Source organism: Apus apus, chromosome 4 (genome assembly GCF_020740795.1).
Source record: "Apus apus isolate bApuApu2 chromosome 4, bApuApu2.pri.cur, whole genome shotgun sequence".
NCBI classification, from domain to species: domain Eukaryota; kingdom Metazoa; phylum Chordata; class Aves; order Apodiformes; family Apodidae; genus Apus; species Apus apus.
Genome location: NC_067285.1, coordinates 73860885 through 73880669, shown reverse-complemented (window position 1 = coordinate 73880669; position 19785 = coordinate 73860885). Strand labels below are relative to the sequence as shown.

At 33.8% G+C, this 19785-nt stretch overlaps 1 protein-coding gene across 3 annotated transcripts in view; it reads left to right on the top strand.

Moving 5' to 3' along the window:
- Positions 1 to 19785, top strand: part of FSTL5 (follistatin like 5) — a 282795-nt gene that overhangs the window by 30719 nt on the left and 232291 nt on the right. For 2 of the 3 annotated variants that reach the window (XM_051619524.1, XM_051619523.1), the window contains exon 3: positions 17444 to 17477. In XM_051619524.1, the coding sequence (XP_051475484.1) occupies positions 17444 to 17477 (34 nt within the window). Of the gene's footprint in view, positions 1 to 12569; positions 12603 to 17443; positions 17478 to 19785 lie in introns of those variants that run through there. The other variant, XM_051619525.1, reaches the window with a different exon arrangement.

The following is a 19785-nucleotide window of genomic DNA, read 5'->3' as shown; positions in this document are numbered from 1 at the left end:
TTTCAGACTGCAGGGAAAAACAGTTCTGTTGGTACTTAGGTATTATCTTGAAAAAATAATCATGTTCATGTTGAGAACAGGCATTGATGTCATAAAAGTTTCATTGTTTAAAAAGGTTTATGAACAAATTAAGCTCTTCAAGCACGGGAATTAGAAGTTGGTGTAAAGTGTGAATGTGTGACGGGCTGAACACATATGAAAAACATGCATAAGGAAAAAATATAAATAGGAAAAAAAATATTTTATGGATAATAAAACAATTTTTTACTATGAGAGTGACTGAACACCAGAACAGGTTGCCAAAGGAGTTTATGGAGTCTCCATCCTTGGAGATATTTTAAAGCTGCCTGGACATGGTCCTGGGCAACGTGCTGTAGGTGACTGTGCATGAGCAGGGGGTTTGGACAAGGTGACTTCCAGAGGTCCCTTTCAATCTCAACGATTCTGTGATTCATTAAAATACATCATTAATAATTACATTTGATAAAATATAATTAATTCATAGGCATTTTACAATAAATATAGTCAGCCTAATAACGGTGGGATTTTACTGATGAATTTTAAACAGACTTAAAGATTTTTTAGAAAAAAATTATAATTAGAAAAACACTGATAATATCTGTCATGTGTGGTTCAGAGCTATGCAGTTCCTCACATCCTGGTTTGCAGAGGAAAGCAAGCCATGCAGGTAGATCACTAGGAAGTCCCAGCATGTTTTGCCAGGTAAGTCACCTGGCTCTTTAGAAAGCTCACAAAAATTACCCAAAGCTCCAGTTTAGAGATTACAGACCATTCTGGTTAAGATGCTGCCTTCATGAGTTTTCAGCTTTCCATGTGTAACCATATTGCATTCAAAAAAGGACTAGGAGCATATATTTTTCTCAGAACAGAATATTCAGTTATATCATTATCCTTCTTCACTCATGGCATTGTCTGTGTTCTTGGTTTCCATAGATTTTTGGGAGCTTTTTTATATTATTTGTAATAGATTAAATACAAGGACAGATACTTTAACAACTACATGGCACTATTTCATGCTACTTTAGAGAGAACCGAATGTATAGCAGATTTAATTATTGTGCCACAGTTGTATGGAAGTCATATCCTTCTTCAGTGGTGGGAATAACCAGGAGTATTGGTATATTGGTCTTACTCATAGAAATTTTCAGTGCTGCAATGTGTCAAAGCCCATATCCAGTTTTTCCTTAGAAGATAATTGTGCAGCCTTTAAAAATTCAGCATTTTCACTAGCAGTTGAAACTATTTTTCAGGTTCCAATATTACTTTTGTTTTGTTTTTGTTAAAACTGTGCAGAAAATCACAGTAAAATATGTTTAAAGTATATAGATAACTTCTGAATCTGGACTGCAATGTTTCCTTGGCTAATGTCAGAGCATCTGATAGTAAGTGAAGTTGCCATCATCTAACACTAACAAAAAGTTAGATCTAGTGCTGTGGATTTTGATGGTTTCCCAACTTTGCTCTTTATATTCTTTATATGCTCTTTATATTCTATATGCAGAAATTTCATACTGTCTAGAAATGATTTTTTATGTGTTTGACTTGATCTGTAGGAATTATCAGACTATTCTTCAGTAGAATTTCTAATTTATCTTATGCTTTATTAATGATAAGTTTCTACTTTGAACTGTTTCCTAGTTTAGCTATATATTAGTTGGAACTGTTCTTATATTACAGTGGAATTTTAATATTCAGTGCCTAAGAAGAGCTGCTGACTTTCAAATATTAGGTTTATTTTTCCAGAAGTTTTCTAACAAAAATTGCAGTAATGTTCAATATCATGACCATTATAATGGCCATTTTTATACACAAAATACTGAAAACCAAGAAGAGATGAGATGGCTTGAACTGGAATGGAGAAGAAGTATTACAAAGCACTCCTGAAAATGTTATTTTTAGTCCCCTTGTTCAACTGCCATGGCTTGCACTTATGTAATTATACTGAAAAATATTAGGCTATGTCTGAATAGCATGTGGATTTCTTGTTATGCCAGTTAATCCTCAGTTCTTCATTTGTCAAAACACTGGAAAAGTTTGTAAGGGACTTCCCATTTGGGAGTCATCTTGTATTGCTGCTGAAGTATTGTAAGCAATTTGTTAATATCTAGGTTCCCACCTGAAATTACTAGGAACTATTTCTAGTATCCTAATGAATTTTCTTCCTGTAATTTGCATGGCTCTGACAGAGAGCAATGTTTATGCAACGTCTATGCTATGTCTTCAGTGAAAAAATGTATGCCCTGATATTTCTAAGCAAAAAACAGGCAGGCGGCAGCCAACAAAATGCTGTCTGTCGGTTTCTGATTCTCTGTCAGAGATTAAGAAATATGTAATTCATATGTATATTCCAGCGCATGCCAAGACTGCATATCTAACACATGCATGCACAACCCTCCTCTGCAAGCCAGATGATTCATGTGGTTAGGCAAGGAACAATATTAACAACAGTGCCTTGTTGTGAATTATGTCATTATGGGTAGGGAGTTGTTTGAATTTAGTCTCCAAGGGACAATCAGAGAAGATTGCTAATTCAGTCATCATCACCTGGATGCCTTTTACTTGGGCCCAATTCTTATCTTAGGGAGTTAAGACCACTATATTCATTACACTCAGGGTTGTACTGCCTAGCCAAGAGCAATCTCAGGAGAGTAAGGAGGGGTAGGGGGAGCAACAGTCAAGGGGGTTTGGGTAAAGGAGAGAGGGAAGAATTGAGGACATTTGGAATTTGGCCTGGGGTTTGGCTGGAGTTTCAATCAGTAAAGAGCTTTTTGTCCAGCTAAGCAGGTGGTTATAGAGGGTACAGCAAAGGGGTTGTGTTCTGTTTTTAACAGCTTTAATGGACTTCTAACAACTGATTTTGCCAAATTGACCCAAACTGTTTCTAGCCTTGCCCTTATTTTGTCTTATTTTACCAAAGAGCTAGTGGGATCTGTGTCTAATGTACAGCAGTCACTGTGTTATTTCTCCAGACTAAAACAGTTCTTTCATCTTCCTGTGAAAAACCTGCCTCTTTCCCTTGTTCTCTTTTCCTCCCTTCTTACCATTGCTGTTTGCTGCTAAGTGAGGCAGTTCAACTGCCTCATTAATGTAGGCCTCAGGATGAAGTAATTTTAGAGGTGTTTAGGTTAGACTAGAACTAGGTCCAGTTTAGAGGTATTTAAGCAATAATAACTTTGGCTGAATGAAACAAAGAAGGAGAAAAACATACAGTGGCCTTAACATGTTCTCCCAGTGTATTAAAGATGGGTTTGAATATATAAGTACAAAGCACAGAATGCATGTTCTGCAGTTAGATTTTTTTTTTTTCCTTTAAGTTATAAAACATTCTTCTTCAACTAACAGCACACTCTGTGTTCCAATGAAATGTAAAATACAGACAGGCTGAGTGTCCAGTGATTTTATATTTTTTTAGGGTATCATAACCAAGAAAGAAATGCACAGAAAGTAGTATTTCAGGATTCAGAAATAGCCTGAGCTTTCCTTGTGTGGCCTAGTCTCCAAACCACCTGAGGTTTCGAGTTCATAGTGTTTATCTGGAAAATTGGTTTGCCTGCAGAATCTGAGAAGTCATAAAATTTGATCCTCTAAGGTCTTCTGTCCTAGAGACAGAGGGTAAAAAACAATCCATTGCAGCTAGATGCAGCAGTGAATTCTGAGGACTAAGAACAGAGCTTTTCCTGAGCATGTCAATGCTGTTCTCAGCTGTAAGATAACAAGAGAATTTTCTTCCTTCTGAATCGCCCTGAACACAGCATCTGTGTCCTATGCAAATTCCAGAATTTCATTGCTTTTTCTTCCTCCCCCTTAATAACTTGTCTAACTGTAGTCAGAAACTTAATTTTATTTTTCTTTCTCAGGGAGAGGGAGTGTGTTCTGCATTCTAATCTGCTTTTTCCTGTGGGCAGTATCATTCAAAGTCATGGCTAATTTTTAAAAAGTCCTATTACAACCGTTGTATATTAATAGTGGATATAAATTAAACAATTTATTTTTGCTATCTCTCACTACACAATCAAAGCATTTTTTGAAAAAGACTTAGGAAAGTTGTGTGTAAAATCTCTCTGTAAAATTTCTTCTGTAGTCCTTCTTCCAGCTTTCTTTCAAGCTGTCTGACAATGCTAACTCATTGGCAGCATCTAGCTATAAAGTTTAGTCATGAAGTCTATGGGGCCAGGGAGGGAAAAAAGGTGCATCTTTACCATTGTACTGAACCTCTTGCAGTAGCTATGTCTTGTGTTCCTGTTACTGAAAATCACTGCTTGGGAAATGATTAATCTCACCCAATTATTTTAAGGGATGATGAGATCCACATACATTATCAGGCTTTTGATTATCCTTACCTTTTTAATTTCATGTGTTAGCTTGGCAATGAAAAAAAAATACAAAGTAGTGGTATATGGAGGTAATGTAATTAATTATCTTCAACAGTACTCAGCTTGGCCTTCTCACATTGCCTTCTAGGAGGCGGATTTCCAGTTAGCCTCTGAATAGATAAGACAATGGTTTTGGGACCTTTCTCCTGTGTGGGAGTTGATCCAAACACAACTTATATCAGCAATTATTTCAGAATCTTGATAAGTATATATAATTTGTGTGATAGAAAAAAAAGTTAAGAAAATGTTCTCTTTTTAACAATAGGAAAATATCTCACTAGTTTAATTCCTTTTTAATTAATTAAGTTGCCCTAGTTATATTTGCGGTAGTAATTTTTGAACTGTGATAATTTTTCTAGGAATATGATGTGCAGTGGGAGCAGAATTCTAATGTTTCAGATAAAAACATATTTGATGAACTACTACTACACCTTTTTTTGTTTGTTTGTTTGTTTTTAAATACCAACTGGCCTGATCTCATGTTACTAAGGCATCAGGTTAAACGACCTGTCTGTACATCATGTGAACTGTGACCTTTGTTAACCTCCAGTAACAGTATTTGCTATTACAATATGTACGTTATTTTCCTGATCAGCTTTCTTTACACCCCCCCCCCCCCCCCCCCCCCCCCGCAATTGAAAGCTTTGCAAAGGAGCCATGCTAATAAACATGGATCTATATTTAGGTATACCTTATTTAGTTTTCTTCAACAGCTTTTCCTTTTAAGAGTTTTGTAACTGGAAAACTCAGTCTGACCCTGCATAGGTTACAATAGTTGCCATGACTTTTATTTTGACTCTTCCTCTTTTATATTTGCTAGTAGGTTCATATAAGTAGTCCAGCTAAGGACATTCCATTTGATAACTCAGTCCCTGGTAAATCTTACCAGGCCATAACATTACATCCATCGTATGCTCAAATCCCTTCACCCACAAGCTAAGGGAATTTGTCTTTCAGTTTCAGATTATTGATAAATAAATAGAATAAACAAAACAACAAGAAATCCCAATCTAAACAAAATAACCTGCAAAGAAACCTCTCCAAAACACTGTTTTTATTTCTTTTTCAAATAGTGGGTCTAAATGTTAAGATGCCCATTGAAAACATTAGAAATTTTGATAGCTCTGCTCGGGCCTGACACACAAAGAAACTGGGAAGTCTAATAACAGCTTAATTAGAAGATGTGTTAATAATTTCTGTTTTGATTGCTATTCATTGATTCAAAGTATGCTTAAATGCTTTTAAGAACATAGAATGTAAAAGTCTAAAAAGCCATAGAAGTTAAAACAAAGATCTTCCAAACTTTAATATTAAAAAATTACTATTTGAACTTTTTGAAGATGATACAAGAGATTAGCAAGAGATTATTTTACTTGACGTGTCTTTTTACCTCTTTGCATTTTAAAACTTTCATTTGATATAGTTTGTTAACACTGCTACGCTTATACTGTTCCATTGATGAACATAGTACATTTATATGAACTAAGTTCCATAGTGATATATATTTCTTTAACATGGCATGATATTAATAAAAACTGCTTAATGTTCATTGTTAAGTCCATTATTTTTTTGCATTTGAATTCCCCTACTAAATGCATATAACAAAATATTAATTTGAAAATAGAAAAATCTGACAAGCTTATTCCTTATATATCCCCTCTTGCCATGAAAACAAACCAAATAAAAATTTTCAGTCATTTGTTTAATGTATAGCCTATAACTGGGTATGTAACCTGGAATAAAGAGCCTATAATTCAAATGCAATTCCTAAGGAGAAGTAAGGTCTATCACTCTGCTGAGGTATCAGCACAATCTTCCATTCTCTATAGCAGTTCATGGAAATGCTATTAATTTCCATTACTCTTACCTGAGGATTATACTTAATTTATCAATGCCAGTAATAGAGAATTAGCACTCCATTTTCTTAAGACAATTTGTTTAGCTTAGTTGGTGTATCTAGCATTATTTGGTGCTACATCATTTGATATAACAATTCTATGTTAAAATTAATAGTAACTACTGTATTACAATAAGCTGATCCTAAAAATTCTCAAAGACCAATGTCATGGAAATTGACAGTTTGTGTGGTTTTTCCAAATGTCTGAGAAAACACTGCATTAGCCAGTCTGACTTTCCATAACAGTCTCCCATTTATTTCTATATTCCTTCATTCCTCCTGCAACTGGGACATGAGTAAAGCATACATTTCAAAAACTTTGTATACCTTAATATTTTCAAATAATTTCCCTTGATGTTTCATTATTAACAATTACTAAACAACAGAGTTTGTAATTTGAATACAGGTGTCTTCTCTTTCCAATGCCTGCTTCCTAGTATCTACTCCATCATGAGATAGAATGCAATGAAAGTCTTTGGTTTGGTACAAGCAAATGATTGAAATATGTTATTAATACTCTATTATAGTTGCATCTATTGGTAGAAGTCTAAGGCAGGAAAGAAAAATAGGTATCATTTTAATATATAAAGAAAGAACTATAAATAAAAAATACACTCTTGTGAATTATATTAGAACTTCAGGAGTTATTTCAGCTCTTTGCATGTTTGTTTGTTTTTTTTTTTTACCTACTTTACAGTAGGGAAACTATAACCAAGTGTTGGTATCTCTGAAATGTATATAGCATTATTTCATGCTTCATTATAAAAAGATAATTGAAATTCAGTAATAAAATACTGAACTAATCTTGAATTTTCAAGATTCAATAGCAAAAAAATGTAATATTAATTTTATTTTCTAGTTTCTTAAAGGTCACACAGTAGATAACACAGTATAGCCTTTCATCAAATCTCTGGTTAAAATTAAAGTATTCTTCAAATATAGAGTTGAACACTTTCCAAAGGGGCAGGTGCAACTGATTAATACTCAAATAATGAACTTCTCCTTTGCAACAGCACTTTATCTTGTCTTTGTAAAATGACTGGAAGAAACAAAATATTATTCCTAGAAACTTCTCAGCATCTTGGTTATAATCAATACTGGTAGATATTATATCCATAATTATGTCTTAACTCAGACTAAATATTCCTTGCATTTCTGGATTGTAAGAAGGCAATTCATGTTGATGCTTTTGTGTCTGTACTCTCTAATTGCCATTCTTTCTGCAGATTTTCTTTTATCTAGACAAAAATTTGCAAAGATGAAAGATAAGAGCTGAATGAGCCTCAAACAGGCTGAACAATAAAATGCAATGTGCATTATGTGGCTTTTAGAAAATTACACTTCAGAAAATTACACTTAAAAACCATCTTAGAAATTTATACAAAAATGCCAAGGAACAGGCGTTTTAGGAAAATTACTCCTATTAATGTCAATGGGAATTGTGCAGCTAAGATCCATCTGTACTTGGGATATTTTTTTTTTTTTTACTTTTTTAAAAATAAAACTATTGTCAGGAAATAAAATACTTTTCAGTAATTGTGAAGGTCACTGGTGTTTTAGGAGGGGGAAAATAATGGAATACCTATTAAATACTGTCCCTTACAATTTCCAGTGATAATTCAGTATGTTAAAGTATTGCCTCTTGGAGAACTCCCTCTTTTTTGTCTAATATCTGGAGTGTCCTCAGATAATGTCAAAATAAATATATATGCTGAATTTGATTAACTTACAAACTACATGAGATAAGTATATTAATCTACAGCATCTCATCAACTTTCCTGTGTTATCTCATTTCTTTCTTGGTAGGCTGTCAGGAGGTATGTCTTATGCTGTCCATACATGGGAAACTAATTTTACACAGAATGTCTGAGTATATAAAGTTTAATGCCAAATACACACAAATAGCAGTAATCTACTTTTGTGTAGCCATCATTAATGTAGCATTCATAAGTCCTCCAACTTAACTAAGGAGAGCTGTAGCCTGGATTTGAATACACACATTGCTTACACAATCTTCAGTACATGAGCATATGGGTATATGTTTCAACTATGTTTTTTCCCCACTATTTAAACCATGTGTTGTTAATGGTTAAAGCAACACTGCACAGCCATATAAAATAGGTAGAACTTTTTTCTGTCACATGATATGAGACTGCTTATATATTTAACATGTATTTTATTTGTCATCAAAGAACAAAGTATGAAGTCATCATATAAAAGAAGCTGTAGTTACATTGTATTTCTAGAAAAGCTGCTTAAAAAATTAATCCAGAATAAGCAACTATGCATGATTTGTTAATTTGTGTTTGGGTTTTTTTTTCCTGTTAAGCTCAGAACTGTGGCCAGTTGTTTTAGGAGAATTGGCTAATGAAAGCAGTGTAAATACAGAAGGTTTGCAGCCTATGGAAGAATTAATCCTTGAAGTCAGCAGAAGAATTTTTCTCAAAAAAACCAAACTGAAACAAAAACAAACAAACAAACCAAAAGCTGGATAACAGACCTTTCTCTCAGTGAAATGAAGGAAAGACAGACTATATTTGGCCTCTGCCTACTGTTTTATTGGGCCTGTAGAATACACAAAATTCCTCTTAGACAAGATCTAACATCGGAATAAAAAGGACAAAAGAAAACTTTACAATCCTACTAAAAAGCAATGATTTAGTGAAATGAGATTCCTTGAATTTAAAGATAAGATAAAAATCAATACTACTCAGTTCCTTTTCAGCTGCAATACTAATCAAGGCATAGAGGCCTAACTCTAGGGTGCTTATTTCCCTTAGGGAGCTATCTGCAGCCTGCTGCAGACAGGTCTTTTTACACTTGACAGCATTTCTAGGAAATGTGTCCACATGTATCATGAACAATTTTACCAGAAGAATAATTGCTTTTAAAATGCATTGATCTTTCTCTTTCTGCCTATTTTGAAAAAAAAAAAATAAAAAAAATTCTGTAGCATGTAATTGGGTTTCCAGAAATCTATTCGGTGTACACAATGTTACCATGACACTAGCATGAAGCTACTTCAATGCAGTTGGTACTAAAGATCTTCAGTCCACAGCAATTGTTTTACCTTAAGGGCAAAGGCTTTGTTCTGCTTTACACCAAGGCTTTCTTTAAGACTAGGATGTGCCCTACCAACACATTTAGGTGATTTGTTTATAATGCATGCTCAGACATGCTCAAATAGAAAAACTGGATTAGCCCATGCATAGAACTTCTATGGATGGAAAGTGGACAGAAGAAAGTGCATGCTTTGTTGAAGCCTGGTCTGGAGATAGTTTTCCTTAAAAGTATATAGGCATAGACAAGATTATGTGGAATTTATGCATATGTTTACTTCTTCTCTGCTTCCCCTTTGCTTTGAGGAGTTGTAATTTGCTGTGTCTGAAGAGCAACAAGCCCTTTCTGGGTCTGCCACAATTGTTCTCCATATTCCTCAGGGATCTAAATCAGCAAACCAAGAAACAAATTAGCAGATTTCACAGTTCCTGCCACATCCAACTCTGTAATTGGAGCTTTTTTTGTGCTGTTCTTTTAATGAAACAAGTATTTTGCTCTTGTATCTACCCTTCCCAAATGCTGTTTGGTTCCTTTCATAAGGATTCATGAACAGAAGCCTTCAGATTTTCTCCAGAGGCCTCTAAGACCAACATTAAGACTGTAATATCTAATAATATCTAATCCAGGGAATGTAATTAATTCTGAAAGTTTCAAGAGCTTTACATTTTTCCTTATTTCTGCCTAGCCACCGTGCTCTGCATCTCGTTTCCTTCACACAATCTTACATTCATATGATGTGTTAATTGATGCAAGAACAACCAGTGGCATATTATTTTCCCAGAATTTGCTGTCATATATGGTGGCAATCTCGAACAAGACTGAGCTGTGTATGCAAAATGCCAATGAAAGAGTTCTAGTACGAACATTATATTATAAAGCTCTCTCTAGTAGTATTCTGACAAGAGCAATAGGAAAATGGATCACTCTTGCTTATTCTTCTGTAGTGTAATAAGCAAAACCCTGTTTGATTCTACTTAACAGAATAGCTTTAGAAATGTAACTGCTGTTCCTTCTGCTTTGCATGTGTATTTAGTTTAAATTGCAATTATACTGCCATTGCTGAGAGTCTGATTAAGTCCAATTCTGTGAAACTTTTTTGAAACACAAATCTTCAACTTAATGTCATTGATCAAATTGATTCTGAGAATAGTTTACTAAGTTGTTCATGCTGCATGTGCACTTGCTCTCTATGCCTGTTACCATGCTACTATTTCATCGATTAATAAAAAGTTTCTGTACATGAATAATTTAGATTTCTTGTATTTAAAGCTGTAGTATTAATATAAGCTAATATGTTGTTCAGCTACCATAGCTTGTATATGTTGTAACAGCATGGTACAAATACTTATCTTCATTCCTCTCTCAACGAAATATTACCTTTAATAACAATTATTTCTTTAAATATTTTAAAAAGTAATTTTACAGTGACAAAGTACTCCCACTGCAGAATGAACATTTAAGGTAATGAACACAAAACAAATTTTATGCTTTTTAACTGCATTTTATGATGACAACAAACTTTTGTTATTAAATGTTAATCAAGGAAATAAATTTGCACTCTCTTTCATCAGAGTTTCTGTAGTTAGTGGTTTATGTTTCTTAAATTATTATAATTTTTGTCACATATCAAAGACAATCTACCATATGTTTTAGACTAACTAGCACTTTGATAATTTTAAGAATTCCATTAATTCAACAGCTACGTTTTAAATGCAGCAAGCATGGAAAAGGAGGCTTTGCCTGAGTTTTGCAAGAGAGAAATAAGGCTGCTCTTTATCACTAGCTCACACTTTCAGATACATACCCAGATGCTTGGTGGATGATTCAGTTAGAGAGAGGCGTGAGGTTCTAAATGCAATACAAATATGTAGTTTGTCTTTGAAAAATATAGAATTAAATGGCAGTAAATACGCTTCTATGTGCAACACCCATGACTTGTAAACACCAACTCGTCTTCCAAAAAGCGAAAAACAAACAGGGTGCACATGGTACATCTTTAAACGGGGCTAAGAAACTAGCTTTAATGTTTTTAAAATGGCTGGTGGATTTTGTTAGTCCTAGAATATTATTTACCTTTACAGATCAGCTCTGGTCTTTTTTATAAATAACTGTGCACCTTCTTTAGAATCACTGTATGTTAGAGTCCCTTTGACCATTCTGCTCCTCTAATTGCTAATATGAAGCCTTTTTTCTAATTAAAATTTGATACCATGACAACATTATTTACCAAATGTGTAATTTCTAAATAATGATTATGTTAAATTTTAGGATGTTTTAAGAGATATTGATATTACTTGTGTTAAGGCAAAGAGAAAACAGCACTAGAAAAGGAGCGTTTTACCTTGCAAGAGCATTTCTTGTATATTTAAAACAGTTTATTTGCAGAACCTGGTTTGATATATATTGCAAATAGTATCTAACTTACAATTTGCCAGAATAGCAATTTTTGTAGTCAGTCATTCATGATGTTTTTAAGTTCACAAACACAGCACAGAATTAGACATTTTCACTATTTTTATCCACTGTGCTTTGAAAAGCTTACATTGAATTCAGTCTGTTGGACACACAAGAAATGTTTCTTTACAGTTCTAATATGTTCTGCATCAGTAGACTTCATCAGGCTGATAAAATATGAGGCAGCACAAAACCATGCAAAATGATGCAACTTGTCTGATTAATGTGATTGGAGACTGTTACATTAAATAATATTTTCCTATATTGAAGCAGATAAAAAAATCCTGGGATCCAAGATGATTTGTTCTGCTTGCAGATGACTCATAGCAATAGATAACAATATGATGTTGTGGTTCATGTAATAATTCCAGTGTTATTCAGACAATAAATAAGTATAATTTCTTTGATTGTTAACAAGGGAGCTGAATATATTTTGTTTATATCTCATAATATAATACAGAAGAAATATAACAGAAATGTGTGTAAAAGCAGGCCTCTTAAGTCCTCCACACCCCAATATTTATACAGAATTAGTTTATTACACTTAATAAAGTAATAATTGCATATTTACATGCTTTCTAATAATATACGGATAGAAATTTTTTATTTTCAGGCCAACTAGCACCAAAAACCTAGCATTGCCATACAAATGCAAGTGGAAATGTCTGTCATGATTAACAATTATTTGTTTACCTCTCTCAAGTTCCAGAACTCTGAGAGATTTGTTTGTTTGTTTGTTTCCCACCAGGAAGAGCACTTCCTGTATCTCTGAGCATCTGAACTGAATTGTCTTAATTGTAGGTGTTTATAATATTTACTCACTGACATAAGTAACTGCTTCTTAGTGGTTTTCTATAGAAATTAAGTGTTATTTTAAAAAAATAATCAAGAATCTGTATTTTAAGCACATTCTGAATAAGTTTTTCTATATTTTTAAACTATGTTTTCAGATGAAAAGTCTAGTATGGAAGGCTTTTGCTAGGCAGAAGATTAATTTCACAGTTCAGAGATGTTACACCTAGTCTAATCACTGGTTAATCTGGAGAAAACTTGAGACGTACAGACTTCTCTTTCAATCTGGATGCCCTTTGCTACTACCAAGGGTCTTGCTGGCACAAGGCGTATCACACAGAGGCCGGTCTATGATCTTGTAGCAAAGTTTTTTCCTAGTATGCTAAATGGCAGCTTGAAATTAAAGTGTTTTGAGAAAACAAAGATATGCTGCTCAAAGATCTTCAGCTGAATGTTAAAGAAAATAAAGTTAAAGAAAAAAGGTTTTTAAATAAATAAAATATATTTTCAGCTAATGCCTTTTTTCCCTTGAAATCTGGGGGGTTTTGTGTTACTGAGATCTTAACATATTTCATTAAAAAAATAAATCATGTTTTTTTTAATTTTAAAATTTCATCTGAGTAAGTTTATTTCCTTTCCTAACTTTTCCAAGCCTGTTGCACTCTGTTCTCCCTGGAAAAGTCTTTCTCATCCTTTTTAGTGCTCCTTTTCTCCTTTGATACCAAGATTTTAATTTTAAGATTGCTTTCCTGCAAGGCTACTCTGATCTAGTAACCAATGCTTGGATTAAGCCTTCAGAATCTACTTATTGTAGTGTAAGCAGCAGACATTATAGGCTTTGCAGCTTTGTTGGAAAAAAAAAAAATAATCTATTCTTCTACTTGCAAACTAAAGGAAGGGAAAAAAGACTGGTGAGCTTTGTGGGACTAAACAGTTTTTATAGAGCCTACAAATCAGAGTATCTGAATGCTAACATAACTTGGCTATATCTTGGCTCTCAGTCTTTTTTTTTTGTTTTGTGGTTGGTTTAGTTTTGTTTGTTTTTGTTTCTTGGGTTTTTTGCTTGATTTTGTTTGGTTTTATTTTTCGGGTAGTAAGTTTTACACTGGTCTGTTAAAATCTAGGTCTCACTCTGACCTCTAAAGACATAAAAATAAAGCCAAATTATTTTTCATGACTAAGTGGAAGTTGTAGACAGATCTTCTAAACCAAATTCTGATTGTAGTTGAAAAAAAAAAGGTAAAAGGAGTTAAGCAATAATAATAAAGCTATTGTTTTAATTTTAGTACAACATGAAAATCAGAACAGCATAAAAATCGAAGCTTTAGAGTTATTTGTAAAGTCAGCCTGCCATATCATATCCTATATTTCAGTAAACACCATTAAATGTATTTAGGAACCATTAAGCATGTATACCATGTTTTATGGTCAATAAAGAAGAAAGTGGGTTTTTTTGGTGGTGTTTTGGGTTTTTTTTGGTGTTGGTTGTTGGTTGGTTGGTTTTAAATCTTACCAGTATTTTTAATGTAGTCGAGGAGAAAATTTAAAATATAGTATCTGGATAGGTACAGGTTTTGTCACATTGTTTTGGTGTAGATATTCCATTATTTCCATGGCTTTATATATACAATCTGGACATACTTAAGACTAAATGAACCTGATAGAAACATCATAATAACAAAATCTTGATTTATATAGATAGAATTATACTGTGCAATTAGTACTGAAGTATGATCAGTATGCTATCTTTGTTATCAATATGTTATGGAATGTTAAAAATAATCCTTTGAAAAAAAAATTGAAACAAAAGTAAAAAAAGTTATCTGATTTCCTCTTCTTGTTAAAATTTATTTTTTTAAAGCATTTGGTAGTAGAAAAATACATTTAGAAGTGTTTTTCATTTAGCCTGTTCCCAATGCCATTTTTTCTGGCATAAAATTCTAAAGCAGCAAATAATTCCTCAATGTTTGCCAAGCAAACAACAGGTGGTGTGTCAGACAGTGAAATAAAAATGAATAAACAGAAGAGCTGTCAACTTTAGTTGTAGTTTCAGAGTATTTAGTGAGTCCTTTGCTAAATCAACTTACTGACTTGCTGCTTTTTTCCTTTTATTTTCAATTTCTATTTGTATTTTACTTGTTTCTTTCTTACAAATGAGTCTTTACTACTCACACTAAGCAGAGAAATCACGCTCTTTAGTAAGACACTGACATGTTTTAGATATAGAAAGTAGAGCATTTAAGAAACACTGCTTAAAAATAAGTTACTGTGTAAATATACCATTAATTTTCAAATATATTTTCATTCAATATTTTGGTGTATAAAATAACTAGGAAATGTAGCTTTATAAGTACTTGTTCAAATAAAAAAGAATTTCAGCAGCATTTAGAATTCATTATTCTGGAACTTGTAGAAGAATCATTGTGCAAGTAAAATTACAAAAGGTAAAATGTTTTCTGAACAATTATCACAATTTATATTTATAGGGAGCTTGAGGCTGGAAATGCTTGTGTATTTTCAATTAATTATTGCATTGACTTAATTTTTAGTTCAAAATTGTAAAATTATTAATTTCAGCCACTTAAAACTTTTGAGTTAATAACTCCATAAACAAATGTTGGGGTTTTTTTCACAACCAAGTTTTTTATGCAGTGCTGCTTTGTTAGCTTGATGGCAGTAAGTCAACACATTTTGAAATTATTAAAACAAGTACTTGTTCACAAATTCTGATTAACAATTCTTTTGTATAAATATTTACAAAATTTGAGACTAGCACCCTGACAGCATAGTATATGGCTGATGGAAAAAATATTTTCTTAGACTCTTATGGACTCAGAGATCAGCAGGGTAAGAATGAAGAGCTAGAATTAAGCAAAGCCTAATATCTGACCTAAACTAGAAGTAAGTGGGTCAGACTAAGAGGTTGTGCTGATACCTTTACGATAAACCAGCATCATCCAGATAGATGTAATAGTTGTCCCAGTTTCTGGTAACAACCAGTTAACTTGTCCTGTATTAAATGTGATACTTCTCTTGGGAACTAATTAATTCATACATATGGTTTTCAATCCCCACTGCTCTCCTACAGTGAGCACTCTTGTCAGGTTCCTCAGGCCACCTTATATTCAGCTAATAATGGAGTTATCTTGTGCCATCCAAAGGCTTTGTGTCTCATCCAAAGCTCTTTGGTATCATTGTGTTTGTTACATGCACTTTTACTATGTTATTTTCCATTTTCTCTGCCACTTACTTATGTTTGGTGGATTTCTAGTGATCAGCCTTGCAAGTATTTGCCCATTACTTCATAAATTGTTAAAAGCCTACTTAATTCAGTCATGGCTCCTTTCATATATGCATTATGTTCACACATACCTTTTGGTTGACACAATTTCAGTTCTTGGTATATTAGTAGTGAGAATTAATATTACATTAAAATGCATAAGGGTTATACAACAGTTATTATTTTAATGAGAATATAAAATAAATATCCACCACTGTGAGGTTTTAAAATGCCCACGTGTTGTTTCATACTGTGTGCAGATGATATGATACTAGTCAATCATAGATACATAGAATGGTTTAGGTTGCAAGGCACCCCAGTGCTGACTCAACTTAATTTTCTTTCCCTACTCTCTGCCCTCCTTTCCTGTTCCTCCTCATTAGAAATAACTAAAAGAATAATAAGACATCTCAAATGTAGACTTTTTAAGGTATAATAGAACTACAAATTTAGTCTTCAAGATGTAAAAGACAGGTATTTTTGCATAGCAGGAAGTGTAAAATCTTTTACTCCATTAACAACTTGCTCGGGTTTAGTCTTCTGGAAATCAGTTTGAGAATGACTTGCCCTGCTTATTCAAAAAAGAGATTTGGATGCTTTAGTATGCATCCATTTTTGTGTGGTATTGCCTCAGTAGAAGGAATCTTTTCCTGTTATCAACTAACATTTTAATGTTATTTTTAAAGACATTTTTACAGAAAAATGATAAAGTGGTATTTCAAATAAAATTCAAGATGACAAACAACTAGATAAAAGTGCTATAAGAAGAGGTTGGTGGGTTAGAGCGAATAACTAAGGGACTCATAGTCAAAAACATGTTGACTGTGAATCAGCTGTGTCATACTGCTTTTTTGGATAGGAAATGTTATTTTGAAAAATGCCAATATATGTTATGTGTTGCTGATTCAGTTATAGAGCTGGCATATTTTAAAAGTCCTTAGTTCTAGACAATTCTGAATTGGAATATTGGAATACTTTAGGCAACACATGTTAAAAATTGTTTAAAAAATAGAATCAGAAGACTGGAAGATAATTGAAACAATAGAAGATTGTTTTGCTTTAAAGATGAAATGTTTCCTATGTTCAATGTGATGCAAGCAAATCAGGAAAAATTAAAAAAAAAAAAGTAGTTGAGGGGATTATGGCAAAGTTTCATTCAGGAGGAAACTGAGGACAGTTAAGTACTGCTCCAGGGCCACCTATTAAACTAGTCACTCAAAGTGGATCTAACTTCAAAATTACATCAGGTCGCACAGGGGGTCTCGTTCAGTTCAATTATGAATATCTCCAAAGTCAGAGGTAAAGTGGCAGAAACTGGACAGCCTTTCTGGACAATGTTTTTCAGCACTTAATTACTGTTATTGTGCAAAAAATCATCACCTAATGTGAAAAATACTAGAGGAGTTTAGAGCAAGTTTACATAGCAATCTTTCTGCTGCCAGCAGAGCGTAGCTGATTTTTATATTGGAGCAGAAGGGAAGATGAAATTGACTAAATCTCTTTTGGATCTGTATGTCTATGTAACTAATTCTGTAAGTAATATATTTTTTCTACTTTTAATTGCAGCAGGAAAAGAATCAGGAAAGCTCAAGAAATAAAGGTAAGTGCTAATTATTTTCAGAATGTGAAGATTCTTGTAATTATTACAAAGCTAATATCCATTGTTGGGAAAAAAAAAAATGCAGACAAATTGTTTTCTGAGTATTTTGGTATTTGGAATTACAAAAAAATACCCAGGAAAGGGGCATGAAATGTAGAAGGCAAATACTTTTGGAACTTTGCTAGAGATGAACAAGGCTGGCTGCTGTACCCCAGATGTGGTGGGTTGCATAGATTCTCACTACGTTTGTGACCTTGACTATGGATGCCTATCATACTTCAATGAAACATCAATACTTTCACTTTAGCTTCTCCCTTTCCATTTAGTAAATCTGTGTTTGGATGTAGTTCCAATTTATGCACAAATTAATCATGCCCTTAGTAGGATGCCTTGCAAAACTATTGCCATCTGTGGTTTTTGCATACAACCTTTTTATACTTTCTCTGCACCTTACTCTGTGCCAGTGGCTAAAGCACTACTTGAAATAGAATATCCAGGTTAAAAAAAAACCAGCCTTGTATCCCAATAGAAGAGTTCAGAAACCCAAATTGTGGATTTCATGCTTCTTTCTAACATAGTCTGTTAAAAGATGGAATACCCAAATCTCTTATTTAAAAATTTGTTAATCAAGCACTGAAAGGCAAAATTGCCAAAGGATGCAAAGATTGTTGTCTTGATATTGTAGGTGCATACAGAGGTAGGGCTATGAGGTAGTTGAAAAAGAAAAACAAAGGTAAGAAATCAGTTAAAGGTTACAAAGAGAGGGGGGAATTAAGTGACAAAGTAACCTACATCTTTTCATTGCCTTAGGAAACAATGCTTGATACAATGATCTGAGTTAGCTGTTCTTAATTCAGTTATTCATGTATCACACTAGTCATTCATCTCAGTTTCCTTGCTTTACCTCAGACTAAGGTGATACATGGGCATCTAAACACAAAATCAATCTGATGGTTTTTTGGAGCTGTGTCAGGAAAATTGTGATGCTCATGACTGGAGCACCTCTCCTACAAGGACAGGCTGAGGGGGCTGGGTTTGTTCAGCCTGGAGAAGAGAAGGCTGCAGGGAGATCTCATAGCTGCCTTCCAGTACCTGAAGGAGCCTACAGGAAAGCTGGGGAGGGACTTGTTACAAGGGTGTGTAGTGATAAGCTACACACAGACAAGGGCTAATGGTTTTAAGCTAAAAGAGGGTAGATTTACATTAGACATTAAAAAGAAATTATTCAGTGTGAGGTTGGTGAGACACTGGAAAACGTTGCTCAGGGAAGTACGTTGTGGAAGCCCCATCCCTGGAGGTGTTGAAGGCCATGTTGGATGGGTCTTGGAGCAACCTGGAGGTGTCCCTGCCCATGGCAGGTGGGTTGGAACTAGATGATCTTTAGGGTCCCTTCCAAACCTTTCTGTGGTTCTACAATTATATGATAATCTACATCCTCTGAAGGACCTACTGCCCTTCATTTGAGGACTGTGCATGATAAAATGAACAAAAAAATCCAACAATCTTTTAGCTTCTACCTTCAAAGAATACTGAAATTGGCCATTCTTTTAGGTTATTATTATTTATTTATGTTGAAAACTCCCCACTACCACCCTGCCCAGTTGTCAGGTGAATGGTCGTTATGGTGTATATGTCAGGAGCAAGTAAAAGCAGGAACAAGATAATGAGATAGTTGGGAGTGCCCATCAAATGAATTAACTGTTAGTTTAGTTAACTAACCACAGAAACAATTTTCAAAGGCTTATAAAATATTGCCCACAACCACAGACAATGCATAATGCTCTACTTGAAAGGAAATAACCATTACCACCAAACAGGCAGTGAAATTGGTGCTCAGCTGCAAATAATTTGTTGTGATTACATCCGTAACTTCTCTTGAGGAAAAATTTAATCTACTAAACTTCCTGCATACTGTGCATGTATCTGCCTAAACTGACAATTCAACTTGGAAGATTTCAGTGGTCTGAAATGGACTACTCACACATAGGGTAGCCTTGGAAAATTATTCTACCTTCATATATATAAAGATATGCTCAATTGTTTAAAGTTTTTTGGGGGTTGTTCTGTGGTTAGGTTTTCTTGGCTGTCTCTTCTAATATGTTTTATATTTCTCATTTGTTTTCATGTGTTCTTTTTCCATGTCATTGAGAACTTTCAGAAAGGTATTTTTATTTCATTTGTAAATGATGATATAAGTTTTTCTGCTTCAAATACTGGTTGGTTTGGGTGAAACAATATAAATTGAGTGTTTCAATATAAACATTCCTGCATTGTCAATGAGTATCTGCCCTTCACATGCAGTATCTAA